This window comes from Vanacampus margaritifer, chromosome 2, assembly GCF_051991255.1.
Source record: "Vanacampus margaritifer isolate UIUO_Vmar chromosome 2, RoL_Vmar_1.0, whole genome shotgun sequence".
Lineage (NCBI taxonomy): Eukaryota > Metazoa > Chordata > Actinopteri > Syngnathiformes > Syngnathidae > Vanacampus > Vanacampus margaritifer.
The window spans coordinates 19,368,800-19,396,021 of NC_135433.1; the positions used below are offsets into that span (position 1 = coordinate 19,368,800).

General features: G+C 40.8%; 3 protein-coding genes across 6 annotated transcripts in view; 2 read left to right on the forward strand and 1 right to left on the reverse strand.

Moving 5' to 3' along the window:
* Nucleotides 1–40: 40 nt before the first annotated feature.
* On the forward strand, nucleotides 41–6,890 carry LOC144042710 (uncharacterized). 3 transcript variants are annotated; one of them, XM_077555604.1, is made up of 14 exons: nucleotides 42–243; nucleotides 1,215–1,263; nucleotides 1,440–1,583; nucleotides 1,662–1,821; nucleotides 2,550–2,710; nucleotides 2,837–2,998; nucleotides 3,282–3,426; nucleotides 3,854–4,020; nucleotides 4,105–4,266; nucleotides 4,738–4,879; nucleotides 4,949–5,091; nucleotides 5,199–5,372; nucleotides 5,795–5,833; nucleotides 5,916–6,890. In XM_077555604.1, the coding sequence occupies exons 3-14, from the start codon at nucleotides 1,506–1,508 to the stop codon at nucleotides 6,366–6,368; spliced, it is 1,986 nt and encodes a 661-aa protein (XP_077411730.1). In that variant the 5' UTR covers nucleotides 42–243; nucleotides 1,215–1,263; nucleotides 1,440–1,505; the 3' UTR covers nucleotides 6,369–6,890. The 3 variants fall into 3 exon arrangements, with proteins under 3 accessions (XP_077411729.1, XP_077411730.1, XP_077411728.1); XM_077555603.1 differs by lacking the exon at nucleotides 1,215–1,263 and having other exon boundaries at nucleotides 41–243; nucleotides 1,713–1,821; XM_077555602.1 differs by lacking the exon at nucleotides 1,215–1,263 and having other exon boundaries at nucleotides 43–243.
* Nucleotides 6,891–15,327: 8,437 nt separating this feature from the next.
* The window catches only part of xab2 (XPA binding protein 2), a 34,586-nt gene continuing 22,691 nt past the window's right edge, over nucleotides 15,328–27,222 (forward strand). Inside the window, exons 1-2 of one of the 2 annotated variants that reach the window (XM_077558814.1) lie at nucleotides 15,328–16,769; nucleotides 17,329–17,455. Coding sequence is in view for 1 of the 2 variants with exons in the window: in XM_077558812.1 (XP_077414938.1) it covers nucleotides 17,184–17,245; nucleotides 17,329–17,455 (189 nt within the window). In the remaining variant the exon portion in view is untranslated. Of the gene's footprint in view, nucleotides 16,770–17,168; nucleotides 17,246–17,328; nucleotides 17,456–27,222 lie in introns of those variants that run through there. The other variant, XM_077558812.1, reaches the window with a different exon arrangement.
* On the reverse strand, nucleotides 20,741–26,193 carry LOC144044414 (myosin heavy chain, fast skeletal muscle-like). Its single transcript, XM_077558811.1, has 23 exons — nucleotides 25,990–26,193; nucleotides 25,726–25,869; nucleotides 25,489–25,645; nucleotides 25,361–25,388; nucleotides 25,166–25,280; nucleotides 24,989–25,081; nucleotides 24,795–24,858; nucleotides 24,595–24,693; nucleotides 24,383–24,486; nucleotides 24,141–24,279; nucleotides 23,921–24,039; nucleotides 23,685–23,834; nucleotides 23,437–23,607; nucleotides 23,042–23,348; nucleotides 22,867–22,937; nucleotides 22,696–22,783; nucleotides 22,494–22,611; nucleotides 22,257–22,380; nucleotides 22,028–22,164; nucleotides 21,660–21,915; nucleotides 21,284–21,526; nucleotides 20,995–21,171; nucleotides 20,741–20,890 (listed from the first exon to the last, which is right to left on the reverse strand). Exons 1-23 carry the CDS (start codon nucleotides 26,191–26,193, stop codon nucleotides 20,741–20,743), a joined length of 3,258 nt encoding a protein of 1,085 aa, XP_077414937.1.

The window sequence follows — 27,222 nt, forward strand, 5'->3', positions numbered from 1 at the left end:
ATTACAGATGTCAATATTAAGAACAGGACACGGGCCGCGGCACTAATGGCGATGGGTTAATACTCGGCACTTAACTCTTATTTAAAAGCTTTTCGTCCAAGCCGTGTCGGGTACACAATCAGAACGACGGCGCGCTGGATGTTTTCAGTCGCGGTGTACCTGACCAGTCAACATGGATTCTGTCCATGATTGACTCCTTTTTGATGTGGTTTGCATTCAGAAGAGGAATGTAATCCTGTGATGGTGAGCAAAACTTTCATTTTTCATTATTCTTGCAAATATGTAATGTATGCCGTAATAGTGTCTACTGTCTAGACATATACCATCTGCGTTGGAGAAGGAAAACATCCAAAACCTGCAGGACTCCGAGTTGGCCCACCACTTTAGTAAAGACATTAGGAACACCTGCACAATACAATTGGATTAAAAAAAAAATATAGTTTTAATAATTATGCATGATTCTTACTGTCACTATCAGTGGTAGATTTTACAAAGTTTATTATTCTGGCTATACTTTAAAAAAGAGTACAACGCTGCCATTTCTAATATTTTGTCCCTTTCATATACAGGTGCATCTCAATCAATTTGAATGTGGTAGAGGTCTTCATTTATTTCCGTAGTTAAGTTCTAAAAGCTAAGTTCTTCGATTTTCGTTAAACTCATAAAAAAATACATTTCGGAAAGCCGAAATGAGAAAATTAGAGATGGGCGAGCACCGATACCAGGTATTGGTATCTTATTTCAGGTTATCAGTACTCGCCCTCCATTTTACAACCAGGAAGTAGAAATTAGAAATGAGAAAAATTTCATGCAATTTAAAAGAAAAATGCTATATTTCAATAAATAGGTCTTTATTTAAGATTGTCATTGTTTTTCTGGGGGAAATTTTATGTATCAAAAGTACTAGTGGTATCGGTATCGAACATCCCTATTGAAAATCATTTTTGATTGCTAATGTAATATTTTAATTGGTGTTTTATTTGCTGTGAGCAATATTTATACAAATCAGAAGCAAAAAATGTCCTGAAATGTATAGTAAATCAATATCGTTGAGTTCCACTTTTTGAATTGAACAACTAGAACTTTTTTTAAACTAATTTTCTAAGTAATTAAAAAAAAAAAAAAAGGACACTACTGTATTGTCTTAGGGTTGTAACTGCACGAGGAGCAAAAAAAAAAAACTATGTGATTTATTATTATTTTTCCCACCCAAGATTCCATAGGAAGACTAGAGCAGATTCCGGACATCAAGAGTTCATCTCAGTGAGTACGAATGGAAAAACAGCGCAGGTCAAACCAAACCTCTGCTTACACGCAACAGCGACCCTTTGCTGAGCAGCAGGTCTTATTAATAGCAGCAGCAAAGTATCGGGAACAGTACTTCAAAACTTCAGCTTTTATGTGAAAACAACATTCCTCCAAACATTTTTTCTTCTCAGGAGACAAGAGGTTTTCAACACCACAACTCAGCCCCTCAGATTTCAGTGACCCAGAGCACTCCGGATATGAACAGGAGACTGCTCTTGTTGCCGGGCAACCAGTTGCAGATCCCCATTGAGCAAGCCCACGTCAATTCTATCAAGGTCACTGGGCTACTGGCATGTTGGAGCAAGTCTTGTTATGCGTATTGATAGCATTGTTTTGGCCCCTGACATGCGCAGTCGCCGGAGGAACAGCAAAAGTTGACGAATCTTGTCTGTCACCACGGTCAGGGTGGCCATGTGGCGGACCAGTGCTGCTCCGTGGATCCCAGTCACAGTGCCCCCTGCACCCCGAAGCACTCCGACAAGAAGCCTCTTACTGACTTAATGTCCAATACAGGTGACTAGCTAGAATTATTATCCTAGAAATTGTTTTTGAATACATAATGTATAAATTTGATTTAACTGACTTTTAATTCTTCATTATTGTAATTTATTATTATCCAGTTTGTATATTTTTGTGTATTCTACAAATGCCCCCCCCCCATTTTTTGAAATATTGTTTTCATTATTTGAATTTGTTATATTATTTAATGGTTTTGTCATATACTGTACATAATTATTTTATATACAAATATAATTTGATATTATTCTTTTTGAAATTATTTTTAAGTGATTTGAATATGTTATAAAATATGTTTTCTTTAACAATTTATATATTAATTTTTAATTGCTTCATTTATGTTGTTTATATTGCATAGTTCTGTTGTTTTATTTTAAATAGTATTAAATTTGTATTATAAAAATATAACACTATTGTTGAAGCATCATAGGCTTCTAAATTAAATTAATATTCTTTTTTTAAATAATACTTTATTCGTATGTATACAGTTATATATTTTGATAATTATAATATTTATTGAAATAAGTTCATTAATTTGGTTTTATTATCAATTTATATATTACAATCATATTATTTTTTCAATTTCATTTGAATTATATCTATTTTTTATTTTATTTTGGTATATACTATACAGTGTTCACTCAACTGTATATATATGTACTGTATGTATTTTTGGCACATTAATTGTCTCCGTTCTCCCCGAATTTTGGGCATTTTCCCCCCAGATTCCGACACATTTTTCAACTTGTTGGCCAACACTCAGAGCCGACGGCTCGATGACCAACGAGTGTCTCTTCCATCGTTACCTGGTTTAGACAAAAAAGAGTCCCAGTCATCATCCGGTGCTGATTCAAGTTACTTGTGCTATATGGTCTCCAAAGTCCAGGTTATTACATTACATCACATCATCACATTTCGATGTATAATCAAACCCAATATATAGAGTGCAGAATTTTCTTTGTAACTGTAGGCTCTTTAATATGAAATATGAAATAATGTGATTCATGATCAGGGAAGCAGAATGGAAGACCAAAGGTGCTCCCTTCCTCAAATCCAGCCCATGGGGTCGGCACGGAAGGATCACGATGGATCCAGCATTGCTCGCTCGGCTTCTTTCAGCCCCGGTTCGGACATAGAACGCCGCAAGAGCCTAGCTAAGACATCCCCAAAAAAGGTAGCGTGAGCAAAACAGTGACTAGAAATGATAGTATGCATTTAATAGCAGAAGTACTTGCACTCTATATTTGAGTATAGAAAAACAGATGTTTAACAAGTAACTGGTCTATATTGACAAAGTAAGGTGTACAAAATGCTATCTGTTTTCAAAACTAGTAAGTAAAAGTAAAAAGTAGTTCGAAAAACAAATAACTCGCCTGAAAAATTCATTAAGTCCAGTAACAAAGGACTTGGTTACTTTACTTCCCTCCACCCACGGTGCATCATCCTCTCCCATGCAGGTGTTGAGTCCACCTGAGCAGAAGCAGTTCCTCACTTTAATGTCTCACGCGCAGCGAGGGCGCATGGACGAGCAGCGATGTGACCTCAACGTTAGCTCCCAAACTTCACCCAAACACAAGCCCGCACAGAGCGCTGCACCTACAGGTTCGAGGCTCTTTTGCTTTATCTTCCCATCTTGTCTAGCTCTCTGTATTTGATCTACCTCTGTGTCTTGCGCTCTCTCTCTCAACCTCTATTCCCTCTCTATATCTCTCCCGGTCCATCTAATTATTTCTGTCTGTCTTTCTTTTTGCTTCTATCTAGCTCTCTTTCTCTATAGCTTTATCTCTATTGCTAGATATCCACGTTTCCTGTACTCTTCACACGCAAAAACATACTCAAAACAAAACATACTAACCGAGATGCTAATGCTAACTGAACTGACGTCCACACTTCAATCTGATAGCAGTTCAGCCAGTGAATTTTTTTTGTCTCAGAGAGAATGTGTCTCTAAGTACTCACATAAGGAAATTCAATTTCATTTAATCACAGTCATGCTAACTAATACTGTATGTCTTGTGTATATGGCCAGGTCTGGATTCTGATAAGTTCTTCAACATGCTAGCCAGCTCACAAGGCAAACGCCTGGATGACCAGCGAGTGTGTCTTCCATCGTTGCCTGGAATCCAAAATGGAGGCGCCTCCCAAGCGTCAAATACGGATGCAAGCTATTTATGTTACATGGTCTCTAAAGTCCAGGTGAGTGGACATCTCAGCTGAACTAAATTCAGTGACCATAACATTCTATTCTCAGTATCCATCAATGTCATTTTCCAACAACAGAGCTCCAGGCTCGATGATCAGAGATGCTCTGCGCCTCATATCGTCCAGAATTTGGGCACTCCGAGCCCCCAGCGTAAAGGTTTGCCCGCTTTGAAGCCATCTGACAAAACACCAAGGAGGTCCGGCTCCCTGAACCGAGACAGAAGCGATCCTCAACATCAGGTGATGCTCCCAGACAAAGAGAGAGGGAGAGCAAGATTGCAACCAAGAAAATGTTTGAATGTAATTATCTTGTAATGTTGATTTCTCATCAGACGCTCGCCAGACGTTTGCTAACCGTTTTAATGTTTTTTCTTGTTGCAAGGAAATTGTAGTTGTTGGTATCTTAGTTGTTAAAGTCTTCTTTGTGTATTATGCATGTCGGTATTCTACTGCCTCCGGTGGCCTAGGCCCACACATGAGAAGAAGCACATTGTCGACACACAGTTTAATTCTACATCATTTCTATCTAGTTACTACAAAAATTATTGTTGGTGTATTTGTGGGGCTGGAATGGATTAATGGTACTTCCATTCTTTTATTTTATGGATGGGTGGAAGGAATTTAATATCACTTGTGATCTTAGCACGATACATTATACGGCTAGCTTGATCATCCATGTACTAATTGTCTTGTCATTGCCCACCCCCAAAGATCCCTCCAGCTGAGCAGCACCAATTCCTAAAAATTATGAGTCACGCTCAGAGAGGACGCATGGAGGAGCAACGTTGCACTTTACCCCAAAGCAGGAGCACGCCCACCACGCCCACCCGCAGCCCAAATAAAGCCCCTGCAGGTAACAAAACAAACCACCACTCGGGTGTGTTGTTTTGCTCTAAGATGGGAATCTTTTGTGCTGGTCCAGACGCAGCCGCGTTCTTCCACATGGTGGCCAACAGTCAGGCCCGCAGGCTGGATGACCAGAGGGTCGCTCTGCCATCCCTACCTGGGATAAGCGGGACAACGGAGGGTAATCACAACGGGAGTCATGCCAAAGCTGCAACTCCAGTATGTGCTTTTACACCAATTGACACACTAAATGTGGTCTGCTTTTTGTTGTTGCCTTATCAATTGCATCAAGATTATAACCGTCCTTGTTTTGCCTCTGCTGCCAGGTTAGCACACCACAAATCACTGTGGCTGAAAGCACACCATCCAAAAGACATGGGGTCAAAGCACCTGCCTCTCAGGCCCAAACGACCACTGCGCCTTTGGGCTCCGGCCTGGCAAAGTCTGCGTCCTTCAACTCTGCGACTGAATACCAGAGGACATTTGATTCCACACCTCAGGTAAGCAATAATAATAATAATAATAATAATAATAATAATATTTTTTAACAAACTAGCTTACTGGAATGTATCCAACCAATTTTCTATCATTGCTGTCTTAAAAAAACATCCATACTCTTAATCTTTAGGCAACATATTGCTACACAGCTCCCACGGACTGAAGATGAGGCAGGGTTTTACGGCACTTCTCAGACATCAGAAGCATTCAAGAGTACCAATAGATTTGTTCTCAAGTTATTTTCAAACAAATGTGTACAAATAGCAGACAATGTGCGGACAGACCAATAGCATCAATTTGTGGAAAAAAAGTTAAATTGACCATATTTGGACATTTAAAAAAATTCTTGAATTTTGTTATTTGTTTCTTACGGTATTGGATCTCATTTCAGTGTCCAGTGACAATATATATTGACTCTTTTCAGATGACTGTAAAGGTGTCAATGAGCTTCACACCGCAGATGGTAAGCTTGACTTTATATGAAATATATATTTCAAATAATTGCCATCACCATTTACAGTTTTTTTTGGTATTACTTACTAAAGGGACATAAGAATTTCAACCAGCCTTTCCCAGAGGTCTTCCTCACTCTTGGCACTCCGGGAGAAAATCTCGTGATCCCACTGAGCCCAAGACCCGGAAGACCCGTGTCCTTGAACCTGAATCTCATACCCAAGGAAGACAGCAAGTCCCCACATTGCTCGCCATGCCACGCCACCCCCCGGAAGCCCTGCTCAAGGCCATCGTCACCCCAGCCCAAAGCGGCTCGGAAGGCGCATCCCATTAATTCTGGCCCTCCAGAACAGGGGGGGTCCGTGGCCAGCCCCATTAACCCGCAGGAAACCTGCTTCTCTCTGGTTGAGAGGGTTCACACATCGCACCTGAAAATGGTACCAACTGAAGAGGGAGAGAAACACAAAGGGCATCCAGTGAGAGGGAAGGGGAATGGAAAGGGGGGTGCGAAGAAAGATAGGAAAGATGGTGGTAATAAATACTAGACGTATCAAAAGTTTGTTGGACAATAGATATTACTTTGTGTTTGATCCATTCAGCCATCCAGCTAACTTCTATAGCGCTTGTTCTCGTTGAGTGAGCTAGAGTCTATCTCAGCAGACTGTGGGCGAGAGGCATGGCACCTGGACTGGTTGTCAGTCACTGGGCACAAATAGGCAACCATTCAAACTTGCATTCACACCTATGGACAATTTAAGAATCTCCAATGAACCTAGTAAGCTGGAGGAAGCATGCAAACTTCACACTACAGAGCTTGAGATGCAAACCCAGAACCTCTCAACTGTGAGGCGCACATGGTGCCTGCTTTGTGCTGTTGTTGACCTTAACCCTTAATTACAATCACTTGTCTCTCTTCCTGACATTTAGTGCTCACATTAGTTTAAAAAAAATACTGTACTTTCCACTGCACTGCATTATCTAGTGACACAGAACTGTTTTCTTTCCCCCTTTCTATTCACACACTGTACGTTCGACAGATACAAATAAAGAAAACTACTAGAAATGCATACTTGTGGACAGTCACAATTTTTTGGGGGTGTGTGTGTAGCTAATACGTAATTTTCTGTAATTCATTTATAGTATGTTTTGTTTGACACTATGAAGTATTGCTTAAGTGCTTTATACATTTTTTATGACAAATGCTGAATCGGGCAAAGAACTCCAGACCCCCACCCGCCACCCCCTCTCTGTAAAGAACGTGAGTGCATTTATTCTCATCAGTGGTTACTCGCACACAGTCCACTTGAAATGGGCTGTACCTCTACACTTAGCTAGTGTTGACAGTCTCTGTTTAGATTTAGTCATAACTGTTTTAATTTCCTCAGTAGAGCTTGGTGAGTGTATTGAATGAGGTCTGGGGAGGGGGCCTCGTATGTTTCCACATCAATGGGCCATTTGTCTTGGGTTGAACTCAATGTGTATTGGATGATATGCTGTAAAAGTGTAAAAAGTCTTATCTACTTCCGGCTGTCGTCATGTGTATTGAAGGCTGTTTCCTTTTTTTTTTTTTTTTTTCTCCGGTGAGAGCTCAGTATTGATCATTTGACATGTCATCATCATTGTTCTCCCTTTTTTTTTTTTTTTTTGTTATGTGTGTGTGTGTGTGTGTGTGTGTGTGTGTGTGTGCGTGCGTGCGTGCGTGCGTGTAAAAAAAAAAAAAAATTCTCATACCGTTCACCTAAACCGAACACTTCAAAATCCAGCCAGAGTCGTGGGGCCGCCAGGAGACCCGAAGAGGGACCAAAGAAAAGAAAGAAAAGCGAAGCCCAGCACCGACCAGACACCCACCGGGCCACTAACCAGAGTCCTTCACCAACCCCAGAGACATCTAAATTCCAACAAATCAGGGAGACCTCAAGGGCCCGAAGGAGAAACTGAGGAAAGGTAGAAAGGACAGACGAAGCAGAGTGAGATCCACAGACACCCGCCTCCACCGAATCAATGACCTGAGGGAGAAACAAATTGTGTCTGAGTTTCGATAGATGCTGGTGTGGTGGATCTGGCATGCATGAAAATCTCCACCAAAGAGGGGAGCCGTCGACCCCCGCCAGGACAGAGCAAGCGCAACACCTCAGGGCCCCCCAGGCCGCGGCAGCGCCAAAGGACGACCCCCGGGCCCCGCAGGGGCCACCGGCCGGAGAGCAAACCCAGGGGCAGGAGCGCCCCCCACTCCAACGTGGCCCGCGCCCCCAACCCAACGCAGCAGGACGGGGCACTGCAGGCCCACCAGGCACCCCACCGGCCCACAACCCCCACTCCCCCCACGACCCCCCCCCCCCCCCACCCCCGCCATCCACCCCAACCCAGCCCCAACCGCCCCCAGGTCCCCAAATCCCCAGACGCACCCCCACCCCGGCACCCCCACCACCACCACCCCCCAACCAAGCCGCCGCCGCCGCCCCTAGCCCCCACCACCACCCACCGACAGCCCCCCGACCCCCAGACCCCGGGGAGACACCGCACCCAGGCATCTGCGCCGAAGAGGGGCCGGACAGCGGAGCGGAGAGGGCACCCGCGCCCCCCCACCCCCCACCACGCGGAGGGACGGAACACCAGGGGCGGAAGGGGAGATGGGGGCACCGGAAGACGGGTGGCATCCCCGAACCCCAGGCCCAGCGGGGAGAGGCCCCGGTCGTCACCCCAACGATCTAAGTGAAAAACTACCCCTGTTACTGAGTTCGCCAGCTCGCCGACTGGCGAACTCTACCCCTAAACCGTGAGTGTGACCCCACCCAGTGTATATACATAAGTGTGTGTGTATGGTGCATTAAAATTGGGGGCAGGTGAACCGGAGCAGAGGGAAATGATATCCCCCCCTGCTCCGATCCACCTGCCTCCCAGGCATGTCAAGGAGCGTATGTGGTGCATTAAAAGAAATTGGGTTGAACTCAATGTGTATTGGATGATATGCTGTAAAAGTGTAAAAAGTCTTATCTACTTCCGGCTGTCGTCATGTGTATTGAAGGCTATTTCCTGGGGACTTGGGGGTTTGGAATACTGCTTTTCAAAATAGTATAAGAATGCTGTGAGTCCGCTGAAATAACACACTGGGCGAGGAGCAGCTGTGCTTTTGTAAACCCGCTTGTGTCCAGAATATTCTATAAAATAAATCCTTCGAAGGACCTGTTCACCGATCTCCAGTCTGTATTCAGAAAATCAAGATTCTCTCAAACCGAACAACAACGAACACGCGGAAGACAAAGACTGTCACTTTCCAAGAATGACTTTCCATTTTAGTAGAGATTTTTTTTTGACATTTTCAAATTTGGATTGTTGAGTCAAGTTTTGCTTTTTCCTTTTAAGTTTACCTGACACCATATCTTCCAACAGAGAGATTACCTTGAAGGAAAGCTATTTGTTAAGATAGCCTGAATAGGATTGGTCCAAACCGCTACTCAAGGTGAGTCAAATTCATCATCAGCCCTTTTATTGGTCTTGTTTGAGACCTACCTGTTGCACTGGTTTTCCATTAGGGTCTATTTTCGAAAAGGCAAAGGTTTATAGGTGTTGTTGTAAATAGGTGCAGGTTCCCTGGCGGTGAGATGCATGTGTCCAGTTGTTTGACACCTTGCAGCCTGTCGTCCAATACAGTTGGTTTGCTAATGTAGCACATGACTACTTTCTGGGTCACTTGTCAATTGTTCAGAGCGGTGATAAAATTTTGCACCCCAGATCACACTGGCAGCATGGTGGTGTCACTATTTAACTCGAACCTCTTCAATTTGTCAAGTTAAATATTGTGTGAGTCATAATGGACCTAAAATAGAGCAATTCTGGCTGACTTGTCATGTCTGCTTTGTGGAGACATCCAGATTCTGGAACTCAGCCTTGTCAGACAGTGGCTATCATCACATTTTCTAGTAACGGATCATACTTGTCTAAATAGTTAATAGAAACATTCTCTCTCATTATTATGTCCTTGTGTCCGTCCTTTCCTTTTAAGTTGTCCCCCACACCGACTCCCCCCACATCCAGCCATTGAACTGAAATAAAACACCTCCAAAATGTCTGGAGAGGAGGAGTCAGACACACTTTAAAATGGCATCCTTTAGACTTTTGAGAAAGTGCTTTTCAAAGATCAGATTGGTTGGCAGTCTAGAAGGTTCTCTGCCACCAACAATCCAGTAATTTATTGCTTCGCAGCCTAAGGTCATGAGACAGTTGGGTCACTTTCAGTCCATGTCAGCATCCTAGCAAGTAAAATGAAAGCTAATTTAACATAAATAAACTAGTGGTTAACAATTGGACTTTTATGGACATTAAATGTTCAGTTTGTCATGATCAACGATAGTTTTTTTTTGGTCTTCATGGGGAGTGTGCTGCCATTATTTAATGAGCTGAATAAAGCCAGCTTTAACGTCTAAATATATCATTGCACTAAATATGGCGCACCGTTGTGGCGAAATGTCTTTTAGATAGCAAGTGTTCTATTGACACGTGCTTCCACTGCAAATTGTAAATGTAGCCACAAAGTTGAGGGCATTTTTGTGGTTATCATGATTCACTATGTGGTTTAATGATCCATGGATCAGCACTTGCTCAAAAAGTCAGTGTTAACTTTTCTACCATGTTTGTCACACAAAACAAAAAGTATTTCGTAACATACCACAAATGGTGGTTATTTGACCAATGTAACACCTGAATCACAAAGCTTAGCTTTACATAGTAATCACAATCAGGCATATATGGTTTAGCTATTTTTTCTATTTCTTTAAGTCACTAATAGTGAGATAATGATGAAAACAAAGCGTGCGTGCTTGCGTGTGCTGATCTGATCTGACACTGAGCCTGTGGCATTTTACTACAAGATATCTGAAAAACTGTTGACATGCCAATTTTAATAGGCACAGCAGTCAACTATTTGATTTGATGTCGTAGTGATTGTGTCTATGTGTAGGAATAATAAAAACTACCTTTTTTTTTCTAGGTTAAGGGAGGTGACTAATTGGGTTACTGGGTCAAGCAGCTACTATTTGAAGAAATACATGTGTGTTCACCAATGACTTTTCAAGCTATACAACAACTGTTGTTTGAAATATGGTCTGATTTAGGATCTTGGGAGGATTACAATTGTATGGCCCTGTTGACTAGTTAAGGGATTCCTGTTCATTTAGGCTGCCATCTCTGCGGTAATTAGAGCTTGCAAGTCAAACAAGTGGAACCAGAGAGGGAGGGTACTTAACATTTCTGCAATGGTTCTGAGCTTATATCAAGCCTATTGTCATTCCACAACAAGTATAATTCACGCAGCAGTCTTAAAAGGATGTACTGTGATACTCAACTTGTCAGTGGTATTTATGTTGAAAAGCAAGCATCTGTGACGAATGGTATTGCCACTGTAATTGGAAATTAGGTACCGGCATGTAAAGTCAATATTAATGCTTAAAGAGGGTCAGGTAACAGAACATAAATCCTGTATCTATTTGTATAGTGAAACAGTCTTACAAACTTGATCAAAGGATGTGTATTACTATTCAGTAAATAACATTAAGTATTAGTGAGATTTAACCAACAAACAACAAAATGAATCTATGTGGATATAATTAAACTTGGACCAACCTGAGACAGCTGCACGGCAAACATTTTAAGATAAGGTTCTAGTGAATGGTAGACTTGTATATTTCTAACTCGCAAGGCTAGACATTGAATTTGTATTCAAAGTATTTGTTATTGACCCCCCCCCCCCAAAAAAAAGTATTTATTTATTTTTTTATTTATTTGTTGCCAACACAGAAGTGGTATGAAATCATTGTATGCACCTGCACCTGGTTTGGATAACATTATAATAGTATTATTAGCCCAATGCTACTATCTCATCATGGACAAAAGACAAAATGATGAGGGGTAAGAGTTGTCTCCTATCACGCTTGCTATCACACGCACTAAATGGTACTTACGTAAAAGGGAAGGCAACAAAAATCTTAAACTAGCTAGCATTAGCTTAGCATTAAATATTACTTAGAAAGCTAATAGAGTAGGTTGGTGTAGCTAGTGAGCAAATGGCTTTAAAAAAACATTTGAAAGAATATGAACACTTAGGAGCAACTTAACGTATTATATAGTCTTTAGCTTAAACACTTAAGTCTTAAATTTAATGTTATATACTACGTATTTATCTGTGTTAAGCAACCCTATCGAAATAATAGTGCTATAAAATGTTCATAATGACACTGCTTATCCTCAGTCCTAAATACCACTCTAACTAACTACACAGTTGAAAATGTAATAATTATGCTAGCTAGATATTAAGTGTTTAAAATGTGTTTTGAAATAATGCTGATGAGGCCTACTTTCAGGCACTGCCATGAGGTAGTAAATTCAGACGTAGAGAAGCAGAACTGCAGGTCCTGAAAGTAGTCTTTGACCAGGGTCGTGATGGTGTCTGAAATGTTAAAGAACTTGAAGGTAACAACTTTGGTATTTGGATTGCATGCTATTTAAAATCTAAAACTAAAGTGAGGTTCAAATTGTTTTTATAAGAGAGAGCATGATCCAAAATTAACCTAATCAATGTAGCTTGTGTTAGAGGATAAACTTTTTCCTCCGCGTGTTCGTTTTTGTTCGGGTAGTGAGAATGTTGGTTATCTGAATACAGGCTGGAGACGATGAACAGTTTGAAGGATGAAGGATTCTTACTATTTGCGTGTTCATGTCGTTGATTAATAAAACATACAATGAGATCTGTGAAAAGAGATATTTCCTTAAGGTTTTATTTTCAAAAGCTTTTGAGACAGACAGAGAGCGGCCAAACGCCGCCATTGTTCTTCCCCATCTGTATCGTTTCTCACTCCGCTCGTCACTAATATCCGTCCGTCCTTCTGAAAGTCCCTCCCTCTCTCTGCTCTCCTCTCAGACAGTCACATGATACCTCAATACAAATCATCAAATGCTCCCCCTTCTCTTTTTCCCCCACACAGTCGCAAGATGTTAAACAGAAGATCAGATAAGGGTTGAGTTGTTTTCAGAGCCAGACATGCTGGCTGGTTGTAAAACACAAAGGGATCTAATTAACACATTCGCTTTCCCCCACCATAAACTCTGTAGGAGAGAACAAAGAGAATCAACCCCCTCACATCATTTGAATTCTCACACAAAACTATACTGAGTAAATCGAAGCAATTTTGTCCAATTCTAAATAGTTATAACTAAATCAAAACAGTTATAATTGAATTGAAACAGAATATTTACTTCAAGTTCCTTCAAAGCTTTTATTTCTACAGAATATTCCGGGCACAGATGAGTTACAGACAATGGCTGTAGCTTCTCACAAGTGCGGAGTTTACAGAGGACTTACAATATTCTTATACTATCTTGAAAGGCGGTACCACAAAGTTTCCAGTAAACAGTTCAACAAAGTTAACCGGACGTGCGATAACATTCAAGGACACTATCCAGACACAGAACAAAGCTCATTTGAGGAATAGAGGAAGTTATGCAGTCATGACTACACCTGGCAGAGATAGCGATAACATTCAAGGCGAGGATATATCCGTAGAACAAAGCTCAACTGAGGAAATTAAGAAATTAAAACAGTTATGACTAAATCTGGGCAGAAGACACACTTCACTTGCAACGTGACAAGGTATGATTGACATTTTTGTAGAATTTTCTCAAGAACATGGAATAAGCCTTAAAATCCCCCATAACAAATCAGTTAATAAAAAAACAATTGATTACTAAATTACATGACCTGTTCTACTGCCCACAATGCGCTTCTCACAAATAATGTCCCAATTGTGCTATTTAAGTCACATTTTGGGGGAAGTGACGTGTGAAATGGCCCAATTATTTGAATGCGTCGACGAGAAGAACCCCTTGGTGAATATTTTTAACTGAAACTTTTCTGGGTAGCAGAAGAAACCAAAAAATCAGGGAGATATGTTCAGAAATAATGAAGTTATGTTATTTTACTAAAATTTGAAGGGATTTTAGGCCATTTTCGAGGCAATAATCACACAAAAACGTTCCCCCAAAAAAGCCATTTTTTTCCCAACAACAAAAAACATTTGACATTTTTAAAATTAGATGATGAGTTCATCATCTAATTTTTCAAAATTCATGATATGCCGTGCTTAGTTTTAAGTGGCATTCGAACTAGACTCTGCATTTTGACACACTGTAATTTTTGGGAAATCTTGTCACGTTATAAGTGATGGAACCGAAGATTCATACTTGGCAATCTAAGACTTATGTATTTATAGAGTACACCTACAAACCCCTGTTGACACCATGTATAATGTTAACGCAAAACTATCTTTATTATAGAATTCCTTTTTTTTGTTTTATTGTTTTGTGTGTACATATATATTGTAGGTGTCTATAAGGTCTGATCACAACCATATTAAGTAGTTTGCATTAAAAAATAGCAGATTAGTTGAACAAGGAGGGACCCCCTCTTACTTGGATTGTGTTGAACTATAACATGGGCACACGAGGTTCATCCTCTCAATATGCTGAACTGCAAACTGTTTTTAAAATAATTTTTAAATGTCCTCACTGCTGCCAAGACATTTTTGTGGGCGGTGCATAAAGGTCACAGTCTACAACTTGAAACCCCAAGATTGGACCCCCCCCCAAAAAAAAAAACTTTAAATTTGACTGTTTGACATGTTTTTGAAATAGTTAAGGATTAATAATTGTTCTGATTTACTTCTACTAATTCATCCACTAGATGGTGATACTAAACCCTTTTATACTGTTATATCTTTTTTCATTTTTCTTTTTTTAAGTATCTAGCGAGGATAAGCTGTTTGGAAAATGGATGGATATATAATGCTATGAGGTAATCCCGTAAACGGTTTTCTCTCTCTCTCTCTCTCTCTCTCTCTCTCTCTCTCTCTCTCTCTCTCTCTCTCTCTCTCTCTCTCTCTCTCTCTCTCTCTCTCTCTCTCTCTCTCTTTCTCTCTCGCTCTTCCTTAGCATGTCTAGTTGAGTAGGCCCTCAAAGGCTTCACACTGACATCGTATTCACATCTGGATGGCATCAGGAGCAACTTGGGGTTCATAATCTTGCTCAAGGACACCATGACATGGTCAAAACGGCAAGAGATCGAACCCGCAACCAGTCTATGGGGTTCCGCTTAGGGCTGGGTATCGATTCTAATGTCCTCAATCAATTCAATTAGGATTTTTCTCGATTCGACCCACTTCAATTCAATCCGATATTGATTAATTATGGAACATACATTTTTCTTAAATATCAAGGACATGATAAAAACTCCACAAACGTTACATTTCAACATTGCAGAAGCAGTAACTTGGTAAATTATTTATTTTATTAATAAAAGTAACAAGTGTTATAAGCACTTAAGTCTTCCACAAACATACATCAGCAAGGATGTAAGAAAAAAAAATTCATGTGAACAGTAAATTTCAGGAAAACAGTAAGATTAAAAAAAAATGCTGTTATGATGTCATGTTTGACAATGCCTTTCCTGGCTTCCAGATTGGTGTTGTGCCGGAGAATGCATCCCTGCTTGAAAAAGCATCTACTACCTATTTCAGGCTATGATGCTCCTAGCTGCCGCAAACTCACTGTGGTTAGTGGTTACGCTTACTAGTCCCATGAATAAACAGTGAAAAGCATTTGACACTGGGATGAACACATCAGGGCATTTAGCAAAAGTTGAAATTGTAGCAGTGTGTGGATTTTCAGACAGGACATCTTTCCTAAATAGAAAGGCATTTGCTGCCATCAAGCATAAATTATCATATGTCGTTTAAGTATCCATTTCTCCCAGCATGTCTTGCTTCAGTACGACTATGTGGCAGTCACAAACATGTCTTGAAATTAGCATCAGCTGTTCATATGCTTTACTCAGTGGGTGGCAGTTAACTTATGTGTCTGCTTGCCGCAAGAGGTGAAAGTTGATTCTAACAAGGTGCAATATGATGTGTTCAGCTGTCTTTTACTGTTGTTGAATAGCTGTAGGATAGGTTTCCAAGTTTGACATTTGCAACAGATTCCAGCATGACTCGTGTCAATCAGGCCAATTGCAGAGAGAGTTGCAAAGACACGCAGAGTTGATTATCGGTTGTCACTTGTCATAGTCAGTCTTACACTTGATCCGTTTTTGTTTTGTTTTTGAGGTTCTCACTTGGACAGCCCTAATTAAGAGTTGCAAAGACTAGCAGAGTTTATTATCGGTTGTGATAGTCCTACACTTGATCTGTTTTCATTTTTGTTTTGTTTAGTTCTCACTTGGGCAACCATAATTATCAGAGTATTAAAAATGACAGTGTCATTTGTTTCTGGCTATTTTGCTTGTAATGCTTATAATAGGGGAAAGACATATGTCTGATAGGAAGTATTCATTTACAGTGTGGGGTTCACCCGGTTTCAATACATGTATTACTTCACGAATGGAAATTAGGTGATCTAGGTCAAGATTCTCATTCCCATTACTACGTTTTACTGGTTTATCATTAACTACTAAATTGCCAAACCATACATAATAAAGCTTAACCAATGTAGTTTGAACGCTGCCATTTGGAAAGCTATAATGAAAACTTGAGATTGAATAATAGAATATATTACATTTTATTGAGTAAAAGCATTCCAAGAAGACATTTCAACAGTTACTTCATATTATATGAACTCAGTTGAATGTTGTCCAAAGGAGTCTCTTATTCAGCGGCGTCAGACTAGGAAAAAAAAAATATAGAAACAAAATATCATGTAGCAAGTGTACCCTGCCCAACTCTTGTAAACTAAGCTACAATACTTTATGCTGTAGTTTAAAAACCTGATGAGAATTGCATAGTAATGATTTATACCTTTCCACCATCACGACTCTTGGCCCTCAGCTTGTTGACCTGGGACTCCGAGATGTCAGCACGCTCTTGAGCCTCCTCTAGCTCATGCTGGACCTTCCTGAGCCTAGACATGTGAGTGTTGGCATGCTCCTCCTGTGGAAAATTTACAGTTAGAGTAAAGTTTAAATAATAAACTGTTTTTTTTTTAAAATATACTCACAGCCTCCTCATACTGCCTCTTGTAAGACTTGACTTTGAGCTGCAATTTGTCCACCAGATCCTGAAGTCTGGTCATGTTCTTCTTGTCCTCCTCAGTCTTTATAGACAAAAATATAAATAAATCAAATTTGAAATGTGGATTTGTGAACTTGATAGGAGGACATATATTTTTGTGAATCGATAGAACATACCTGGTAGGTCAGCTCCTTCACCCTCCTCTCATATTTGCGGACACCTTTAACAGCATCAGATCCACGCCTCTGCTCGGCATCGACTTCAGATTCAAGCTCACGCACCTGAAGGGGAATATATGTGTATCTGTATTAAATGCAAATATTGATCTCAGGTGTTAACTATGTGGTGCTCAGAAAGAAATATGTACAACACAGGTTGGTTGCTTACTGAAAATATTACATGGCTTACTGCCTTCCTGTCTTTCTAACTCGTGTTCCATTCTCCTGTGCACATGCAGTTCATACCCTGGACTCGAGTTTTTGGAGTTGCTTTTTGCCACCCTTCATGGCGAGGCTCTCAGCCTCATCCAGGCGGTGCTGCAGGTCCTTGACAGTGACCTCCAGGTTCTTCTTCATCCTCTCCAGGTGAGCGCTGGTGTCCTGCTCCTTCTTCAGCTCTTCAGCCATCATGGCTGCCTGAAATCAAGGGTATTGTAATCAATATTTGAAAATCTTGATTGGACTGGTTATGATACCAAGAAATTGTGGATTTTGCTACTCACATCGGTGATAGCCTTTTTGGCCTTCTCCTCAGCATTACGTGCTTCCTGAACAGCATCGTCTACTTCACCTTGAACCTGGACAAAGTCTGCCTCCAGCTTTTTCTTGGTGTTCAAAAGGCTGGTGTTCTGCATGTCAAGAATATTGAATTTGGTTTATTTCCTAAAGTATCTGTATGATTGTTTAATTGAGAAGCAGATTTTGGTTTGAATTACTGAGCATGAACCTGAGAGTGAAGCAGTCCGACACGCTCACTAGCATCAACCAGCTCCTGCTCAGCCACTTTGCGTCCTCTTTCAGTCTGCTCCAAAGCAACTCTCAACTCCTCAATTTCAGACACCATCAGACCATTTCTGCGCTCTACCATGACAACCTGTTCCTTCATGTCTTCCTGTCCTCTGATAGCCTCGTCAAGGTGCAATTGGGCATCCTGACAAAAAAACAAATAATCATTTTCTGTGTCCATTAGCATTTCTGATGCAATGATGAGAATCTCACCTTGAGTTGTCCCTGGACATTCCTCAGTTGTTTCTGGGCTTCAGCAGCCTGTCTGTTGGCATGGCTCAGCTGAATCTCCATCTCGTTCAGGTCTCCCTCCATCTTCTTCTTAACTCTCAGGGCGTCATTCCTGCTCCTGACCTCGGCATCAAGAGTGCTCTGCATGGAGTCAATCACTCTCTGGCTGTTCCTCTTGATCTGCTCCATCTCCTCGTCCTTCTCGGCCAGCTTCCTGTCAACCTCGCCTTTGATTTGGTTGAGCTCAAGCTGCACACGAAGAATCTTGGCTTCCTCATGCTCCAGTGTGCCCTTTGATAGAAGTTGAAATTGTAGCTTTATTTACCCAAGTTGCATGTTTTCTAGTTGAATATGTGCATTCCTTATGAAATCAAGACATTTGAAAGATTAAAACAGTGTATTTACCTCTGCCTCCTCTAGTGCTGTCTGTATTTCAGATTTTTCTGTCTCCACTGTCTTCTTGGCCTTTTCCAGCTCATGGATGCTCTTTCCACTCTCACCAATCTGTTCAGTCAAGTCGGAGATTTCCTCTATAAAAGAATAAACATCGAACGTTACATTACATCCTTAAGACAAAGGGAACTGACATTTTCAAAGATCTAGATTAGATTAGATTTAATGTTATGATTGTGTTGAATATTTACTGTTTCTAACAACACTATTTGATAGTTGATATTAATCTTAGTTGCTTAACTTAACTAAAATTCCATCAGAATGACTCACGCTGAAGATTCTTGTTCTCCCGCTTCATGGTCTCCAGCTGATCCAGAGCCTCCTCATATGAGTTCTTCATCTTGAACATTTCAGTGCTAAGAGTACGAGCTTCCTTCTGGGATCCTTCCAGCTCTGCCTGGCCCTCCTCAAACTTCTGCTTCCATTCTGCCAGGACCTGAACATTTGGAGATATTTAGCAATGAAGTTATATGAAGTACTGCATTTCACTCAGATCATTGAATTTAATTGCAAGTTTACCTTATCAAAGTTCCTCTGCTTCTTGTCAAGGTTAGCAGCCAGGGAATTAGCTCTCTCCACATCAATCATCAGGTCTTCCACCTCAGCCTGGAGCCTCTGCTTGGTCTTCTCCAAAGAAGCACACTTGGAGTTCACAGCTTCAATGGACTCCTCAGCTTCCTGGAGACGCTGAGCAAGCTTTTTCCTGTAATGGGCAATCATTTTTTTTGTTTTAATTGTTGTGCAGAAATTAGCTACTTTGAACACACAAATAGAATGTAGAGAGGTGTCTTAATTACTTACTTGGCCTCTTCCAGCTCTTCGGTGCGCTGGATAGCATCAGTCTCATACTTAGATCTCCACTGTGCCACCTCACTGTTGGCCTTGGACATTCCTCGCTGCAGCTCAGCTTTAGCCTCCTGCTCCTCTTCATATTGCTCTCTGAGCAGATCGCAGTCATGGCGGGAAGACTGAACAGCATGAGCCAGGGCATTCTTGGCCTAATGAACCCAACAATATCAAAAATCTTTTTTCACTGATATATTTTGTAGCAAGGCTCGTGCAACTTAAGACATAGGAGGAGGATGGCATGCTGCGAGTCAAAACTTTCATACCTTTACTTCTTCCTCATTCAACCTTTTGAGCTCGTCCAATTGCTGAGTGAAAGCCTGCTTGCCCCTGGTCAATTGAGAAATAAGGGCTTCTTTCTCCTCAAGCTGACGAGCAGACTCCCCTAAATGGCAAAATAGGAGGTTTATTTGAAAATTAACATGGCAAATTTCATTGCAGTTTTACCACACCTGACATACCATTTTCAGTTTGAAGTCTTGCTCTCTGTACATTGATATCATTCAGCTGACGAACATTCTCATCATATTTGGTTTTCAGCTCTCCAAATTGGTCTTCAAGCGTTCTGCACATTTTTTCCAAGTTGCTCTATCATCAGAAAGTGTAAAGGATTGTCCACATTTAGTATGTGATCATTCAGATAAAAATATTTTGCGCTCATGAAATATTCTTGCCTTGGCTTTCGCAACAGACTCCATGTTGCTGGAGAGGTCATCAATCTCCATCTTGTACTCGCTCTTCTCCTTCTCCAGCTTTTGCTTGACACGCTGGAGGTTGTCGATCTGCTCGCCCAGCTCTGCAACGCTGTCAGCCTGCTTCTTGCGGAGAGCGGCAGCCGTAGCCTCATGCTGCAGGGTGGACTCTTCGAGATCACGACGCAGTTTCTGGAACTCAGCCTCACGCTTCTTGTTCATCTCAATCTGAGCAGATGTTGCTCCACCAGCTTCCTCAAGCCTCTCGCTGATCTCCTCCAGTTCCCTGGAAAGGTCAGCCCTCTGCTTTTCCACCTTGGCTCGGGCAGCCCTCTCAGCCTCAATCTCCTCTTCCAGCTCTTCAATACGAGCCTAAATTTCATGATTGTATGAACAAATCAGTGTATTACCAAAAACACAATAAGGCTTTCATATGTCAACTCATAAAAAAAAAAAAAAACGTACCTGGAGTTCCTTGATCTTCTTCTGGAGCTGAGCACCAAGAGACTGTTCATCCTCAATCTTGCTGAGTAGCTGGCTGGTCTCAAAGTCTTTCCTTTGAGAAGAAAGGAAAAATGTGTGTGTCATTTTATTTCTATTTGCAGCAGGAACCTCTTAAAAGGTTACCATTTGATTATTTCTCTTACTTCTTGAGTTTTTCATCTGATTGTTGTTTATCATTCTCCAGATCCATTACGGATTCCTGGGCCAGTTTCAGATCTCCTTCAAGCTTCCTCTTGGCTCTCTCAAGGTCCATGCGCAGCTTCTTCTCTTGCTCAAGTGAGCCCTCAAGCTGTTATTATGGTAATTTTGCAGTGTAAATAAGTAATGATCTTTAAAAAGATATACTTCCAAATTCCACCCGAATACTTCATGTCAAGGCAACGGCGTGCTTACATCATCCACTTGCTGTTCTAGCTTTGTCTTGGCCTTGGTCAGAGTGTTGACTTTGTCTTCCTCTGCCTGAAGATCATCCAGTGTTTGCTGGTGGGCCTCTTGGAGTGCTTTCTTCTCCTTTGTTAACTTGGCAATAGACTCATCTTGAGATGCCATCTCCTCTGTCAGGTTTTTCACCTGAAATGTTGTGATTACTTTAATATGTATGTCTTTGTACACACATCCGATTCCTAATCTAATACATACCTTTCAAATATTTATTTTAAATTAGAAACAAAATAAAGCTCACCTTATTTTCAGTGGCATGTTTCTCCTTCTCCACTTTAGCCAATGTGAGTTCTAAGTCATCAATATCTTTCTTCAGCTCAGAGCATTCGTCCTCCAGCTTCCTCTTCTTAGCTGTAAGCTCAGCGTTGATTTCTTCTTCATCTTCCAGCCTCTCAGTTGTCTCTTTGAGTTTGGCCTCAAGCTGGATTTTGCTCTTAATGAGTCCCTCACATCTCTCCTCAGCATCTGAGAGGTTCTCACCCTCCTACATGCAAATTAAGAATTTATCCAATTATTGGCTTAATCACATTTTATATTTGGATATAATAGGTAGTTTGCCCAGACACCTGTCATTTAGAACAGGTCTATGCACAGCTTGTACTGTACTTTTTATTTACCGCAGCTATTTGCAGTTGTAGGTCATTCTTTTCCTGCAGCAGGGAAACCATCTTCTCCTCCAGTTCTTTCTTTTTGCCCAGAGCAGTAGCCAGGTCCGATTGCATCTTCTCATAGTTCTCCTTCATTTGCTGCAACTCTTTCTCTGTCTCAGCACTCTTCAGGAGAGGTTTGATCTTGAAGTACAGCTTCAGCCATGGCCAGTTTTTCACGTTCATGAAGGAACGGACATTGTACTGGATGCTGAAGATAGATTCTCTGGGTGGGGGTTACACATTGTCATTTTATTGCAATATACCTTCTTTGGGACTGCTGTTGGTTAGATGCACAGTAAATAAGAATACCTGCATGATAAGCAGCTTAGACTTACCTCCTCTCCATCATCTTAACAAACTCTTTCCTCATCACATATCCTCTGCAGAGAGCCTGAGTCATGGTCACCAATGTAGCCAGTTTCTCATCTCTCATTTCCTCTAGTGTACCGAGCAGACCAGCTTTGAAGAACACCTAGGTCAGCAATTGAAGTAAATGAGCTATTAGCAAATATGTATGCCACAAAATATATACATGTAATCTCTATTTGTACTCTGGAAAGGCACCTTTGTGTGTCCAAATCTATACTGAGTGTGATCCACATCAATGGAGCCCAGCAGTTTTTCTGCAGCCTTCTTGTTGTCAATGAACTGACCCTCAGGGATGACACTGGCATTCAATACTTTGTACCTGCAAAAGAAAGCTGGATGGTTAAGTACAGCATATTTTCTTCAAATCTTGAACTCTATTCTTTTACTTTAATAAGTGAAGACATTTTAACAAATTTCTCTTCCTTCCGCTACCTCTGCTTGAAATCACCATAGAGGATTCTGCTGGGGAAGCCCTTCCTGCAGATTCTGATCCCTTCAAGCACACCATTACACCTCAGCTGGTGGATGACTAAGAAGTTCTCCATGAGACCTGCAATGATCAATTCATATTGCTTGTTATGCGGTTAATTGTCTGCAAAGCATTCCCCAAAAATCAATGTCAATTTTTTTTAACCTGGGGTCTTTGATTCGTTGGGAATCAGGCAGCGCACAAAGTGAGGGTGGGTGCTCCTCAAGTTGGCCATCAGCTTGGCCAAGTTCTCCTGTTGATCAGCAAAAAGATTACTGGTCAGCCACTTTCCAATATGACCAGCGTTTATCTTTTTAGCTCTTAAAGTAAACTTACTCTGAATAGAGCAGACACAGTCTGGAAGGAACCACCCTTCTTCTTTCCACCACCCTTCTTTGCACCAGCATCTGTGTATCAAAACGTGTGAGTAGAAAATGTCCATATTTCCGTTAATTATACAGGGACCCACATAGTGTACACGCGTGTGCATTCATATCTCAGATAGTTTTACCTTCAGTTGAAGCATGGGCGGCATACAACATAGCCAGCAGTTTGTTTGCTGCCTTCTGGTACAGCTGGACAACAGAGTCATTCAGTGGGTCCTTGTTCTTGTCCAACCAGCCAGAAATATTGTAGTCCACGGTACCAGCATAGTGGACCAATGAGAAGTGGGCCTCGGCCTTGCCCTTTGCGGGCTTTGGCTTTTCAAAGGCCTTGGTCTTGCCAAGATGCTGATCATGCAGCTTGTTCTTGAAGGTTGTGTCAGAGGCCTTGGGGAACATGCACTCCTCTTCAAGGATGGAGAAGATGCCCATTGGCTGAAGTAAATTGACAAAAAAGAAAGTGTCAGAAACTAACAAAGACTTTTTAAATCAAATTGAATCTTGCCTGAGAGATTGGGCTCACCTTCTCAATAAGCTCAATGCAAGCAGCCAAGTCCATACCGAAGTCAATGAATTCCCATTCAATGCCTTCTTTCTTGTATTCCTCTTGCTCCAGGACAAACATGTGTTGATTGAAGAACTGTTGCAGTTTCTCGTTGGTAAAGTTGATGCACAGTTGCTCCAAGCTGTTGAACTACAGTACACAGATTAATCAATTGAGTAATCTACAATATGCAGATTTAGTTTTACATAAAATATGTGACTACTCACATCAAAAATCTCAAATCCAGCAATATCCAACACCCCGATGAAATACTGTCTTGGCTGCTTTGTGTCCAACATCTCATTGATGCGGATGACCATCCACAAGAACATTTTCTCATAGACGGATTTGCACAAGGCTGAGACAGAGTTGTTGACCTAGTTTGGAGATTACAGGTTTGCAATTTGTTTAATGAAGTTTCTATATGGAAATACTTATGGAGTCTCAATATGATTTGACTTACCTGTGGGACGGTCTGGCCTTTGGTCACCATCTCGTTGCCAACTTTGACTCTGGGGTAACACAGTGATTTCAGCATATCAGCTGAGTTCAGGCCCATAAGGTAGGCAATCTTGTCAGCAACTAAAAAAGATGTGATTTAACAGTGAGCTTAGACATGTACAGAATGCAGCTTTATGTTCAACCCTTAATACATTTCACTTCCTATAATATCTAAGACATACCCTCATTGCCATCAGGCTCAGCCTGCTCCTCACGCTGCTTCTGCTTGAATTTCATGTTGCCATGATGCAACACAGCACCAGTCAGCTTGTAGATGCCAAGTTTCTCTTCTGCAGTGAATCCCAGGATGTCAATCGCGGTCTATAACGTACATTAGCCATTATTTGGTTTGAATTATTATTTCCAGTTCTAATGATAGAACAAGCTTGAATAAAAGTATTTGGAATTGTAATTGTATTCTTACATCTGTTGCAATGAACTCCTCAATATCATCGATGCTCTTGACCGTGATTTCACCCTGACTGATCATCGGGTAGTCATATGGGTTGGTGGTGATCAGAAGAGCCTCTGCCAAATGAAAAAAAACACAGGTTAACAATAATTCAATACTTTCAAGTGGGCCATTTTCTTTTTGATATTATCATTATCCACATTTGTCTCATTATCCTAATTTACCCAGCAGCTCTGGTTTGTGTCCAGTCATCAGTTGATAGAAGATATGGTAGCTCCTCTCAGCCGACAGCTGGAAAGTGACACGGGACTTCTCCAGGAGATCTAAGAGAAGTTAATTTTAAGTGTGGTAATATTTTAGCTATATTGTTATTATTTTCCTGCTTCGTACATATTAACTTGTATTTGCCATAGTTTGAACTTACATGTTTCAATATCAGCGGAGGCAAGCTTTCCACTGGAGGCAAAGTGGATCCTAATGAATTTACCCTAAAACGTATAATACATTTGCAGTATATATATTTTTAATTCAACAACAGCAGAAGCTTTTTGATTTAGTAAATGTGGAAAACATATTGAGTGATTTAAACAAAACGAAAAGACGGTTTGGTTTACTTACAAAACGAGATGAGTTGTCATTCCTCACAGTTTTGGCATTACCGTAGGCCTCCAGCAGAGGGTTGGCTGCAACAATTTGGTCCTCAAGAGAGCCCTTACAAAAGATCATTTTAAATAATGTATTCATTAATTTCCCCCATTCAGTTATTATCTACAGTATAGCAGGTATCTTATTTACTTGTATTTTGCCTGCTGTTGCTTGTTCAGCCTTTTTGGAACTAATAGCTGCAATTGTTGCAAAGTACTGGATGACACGCTTGGTGTTGACAGTCTTTCCTGCTCCGGATTCTCCACTGCGTTAGACGAAACAAAAATAACATTTTGACCGTATTTTCTATAAATAAAAATTGTATCTGACATTTGCTATACTCACGTAATCAGGACCGACTGATTCTCACGATCTGTCATATGAATATAATTGACACACTTTCACTCACCATTCTTTCACTGTTGTCAACATATATCGGTAGTTCCTTAAAGTAAAGCCACTTGGCATCTTACCTGTGAGCATGAACTGATAGGCATTGTCAGAGATGGAGAAGATATGAGGTGGAGCCTCAATCCTCTTCTTGCCTCTGTATGCTCCGACACATGTAGCGTCGTACACAGGAAGCCACTTGTAGGGGTTCACCACAACGCAGAACAGGCCAGAGTAGGTCTGAAACAGCACAGATGAGAAGTTAGCAGTGCAAATACATATGATGATAAAATACTAATTGCGATCAAATGAAAACTCACGTAGATCATCCATGATGCATAACGCTCTTTGAGGTTATACAATACACATGGTTCGTTGAGGTGGGTCATCATGGCCATGTCCTCAATTTTATCGAACTTAGGAGGGTTTCTGGGGTGGATCTCATCCTCTTTCGCAGTGACAGTCTAAATAATGCTACAGGATTAGTCTTCATATATATCAATATCTCACTACTATATCAAAATTGTCTTGCATTAATGGGAACTGGAAAATTGTTAGTAGATTTAATACAATCAGTTGCCTACCTTTCCACCGTCAATTTCAACCGTGGCTTTTCCACCCTCCCTCTTTGTGAGTTTACCCTTCAGGTACATCTCAGCTGGATCAACCACAAAGTAGGCACTTTTGGCATCAAAGGGAGCCGTCTGAGCCTCAATCCTCTCTTTCTCTGGCTTCCTGAGGTAAATGGCTGCAGCGCCATACTGCTCCATCTCTGCATCGGTGCTCATGGTGGCACTTTAGTGGAGACTGCAAAAGTAATAAAATAGCAGTGACTGTTTGATTTAGCCTCCAGATGAATGAAACGTTACTGAATTTAATGTATGCATGCTGTTTTACCTCTATCTCGTTCAAAATAATGAATCAGGTATTGTGTCCAATAGAGTCTCGCGATGCTGTAAAAAATTTAGTGCAACACTTTCAATTATTTTATACATTCAGTCCAGAATCAAGTAACTAATGAGACTCATTAAGAGTGAGGTAGTTGTAGTGCATGCATTTAACTCTTAGTTATTAACTGCATTCAGCCGAATCTTTCACATATAATGATGTAAAATAAATTTTTGATTTATATGGTATCACAAAGAAGAACATTTAACCAGGATGTATAGATCTGAAATGACCTCAAACTAATTATCAATTTATTAACTGATGAGTCGACAACTGAAACCCACATCCATACACTCACCTGTGTCGGAAGCCTATCAGTTCCTGCTGTAGTGCAGGGTTGTCACTTTTATAGAGAGTTGGAGTGCCTGGTCAGCAGGAGTCGCTCGCTCAAGTTTGGTCATGGCCCCTTTTCGTCCTGTTGCCTATTTGGTGACTGGGCCATTTGTCGTTAGAATTTGAAAAATGTAGTGTGAAGTTACACCATCTGCTTTAACGGTACCGACCCCTTGTGAAAGTCCAACATTACATTTTCTACAATGGACTCATACAGTTCAAATATATTTTGAAAACAATTCTGAAAAAAAAAAAAAAATATATATATATATATATATATATATATATATATATATATATATTAAAATATTCTGTGATCACAGTGAAAAATATATAGTCAAAAAGACCTACTGTTTGGTTAAAACACAAGTATAGCATAAAATGCTTATTTTCTAAAAAGTGACTTTGCTGCTACTCTCACTCTCACTTTTAATCACTGATGTCTATGGGATGTGCATAAAAGGCATATATTAAAGTATAAACAAGTTAATTTCCCCCAAAGGTGACAAATGAACACCAAAAATGATGACGAAAAT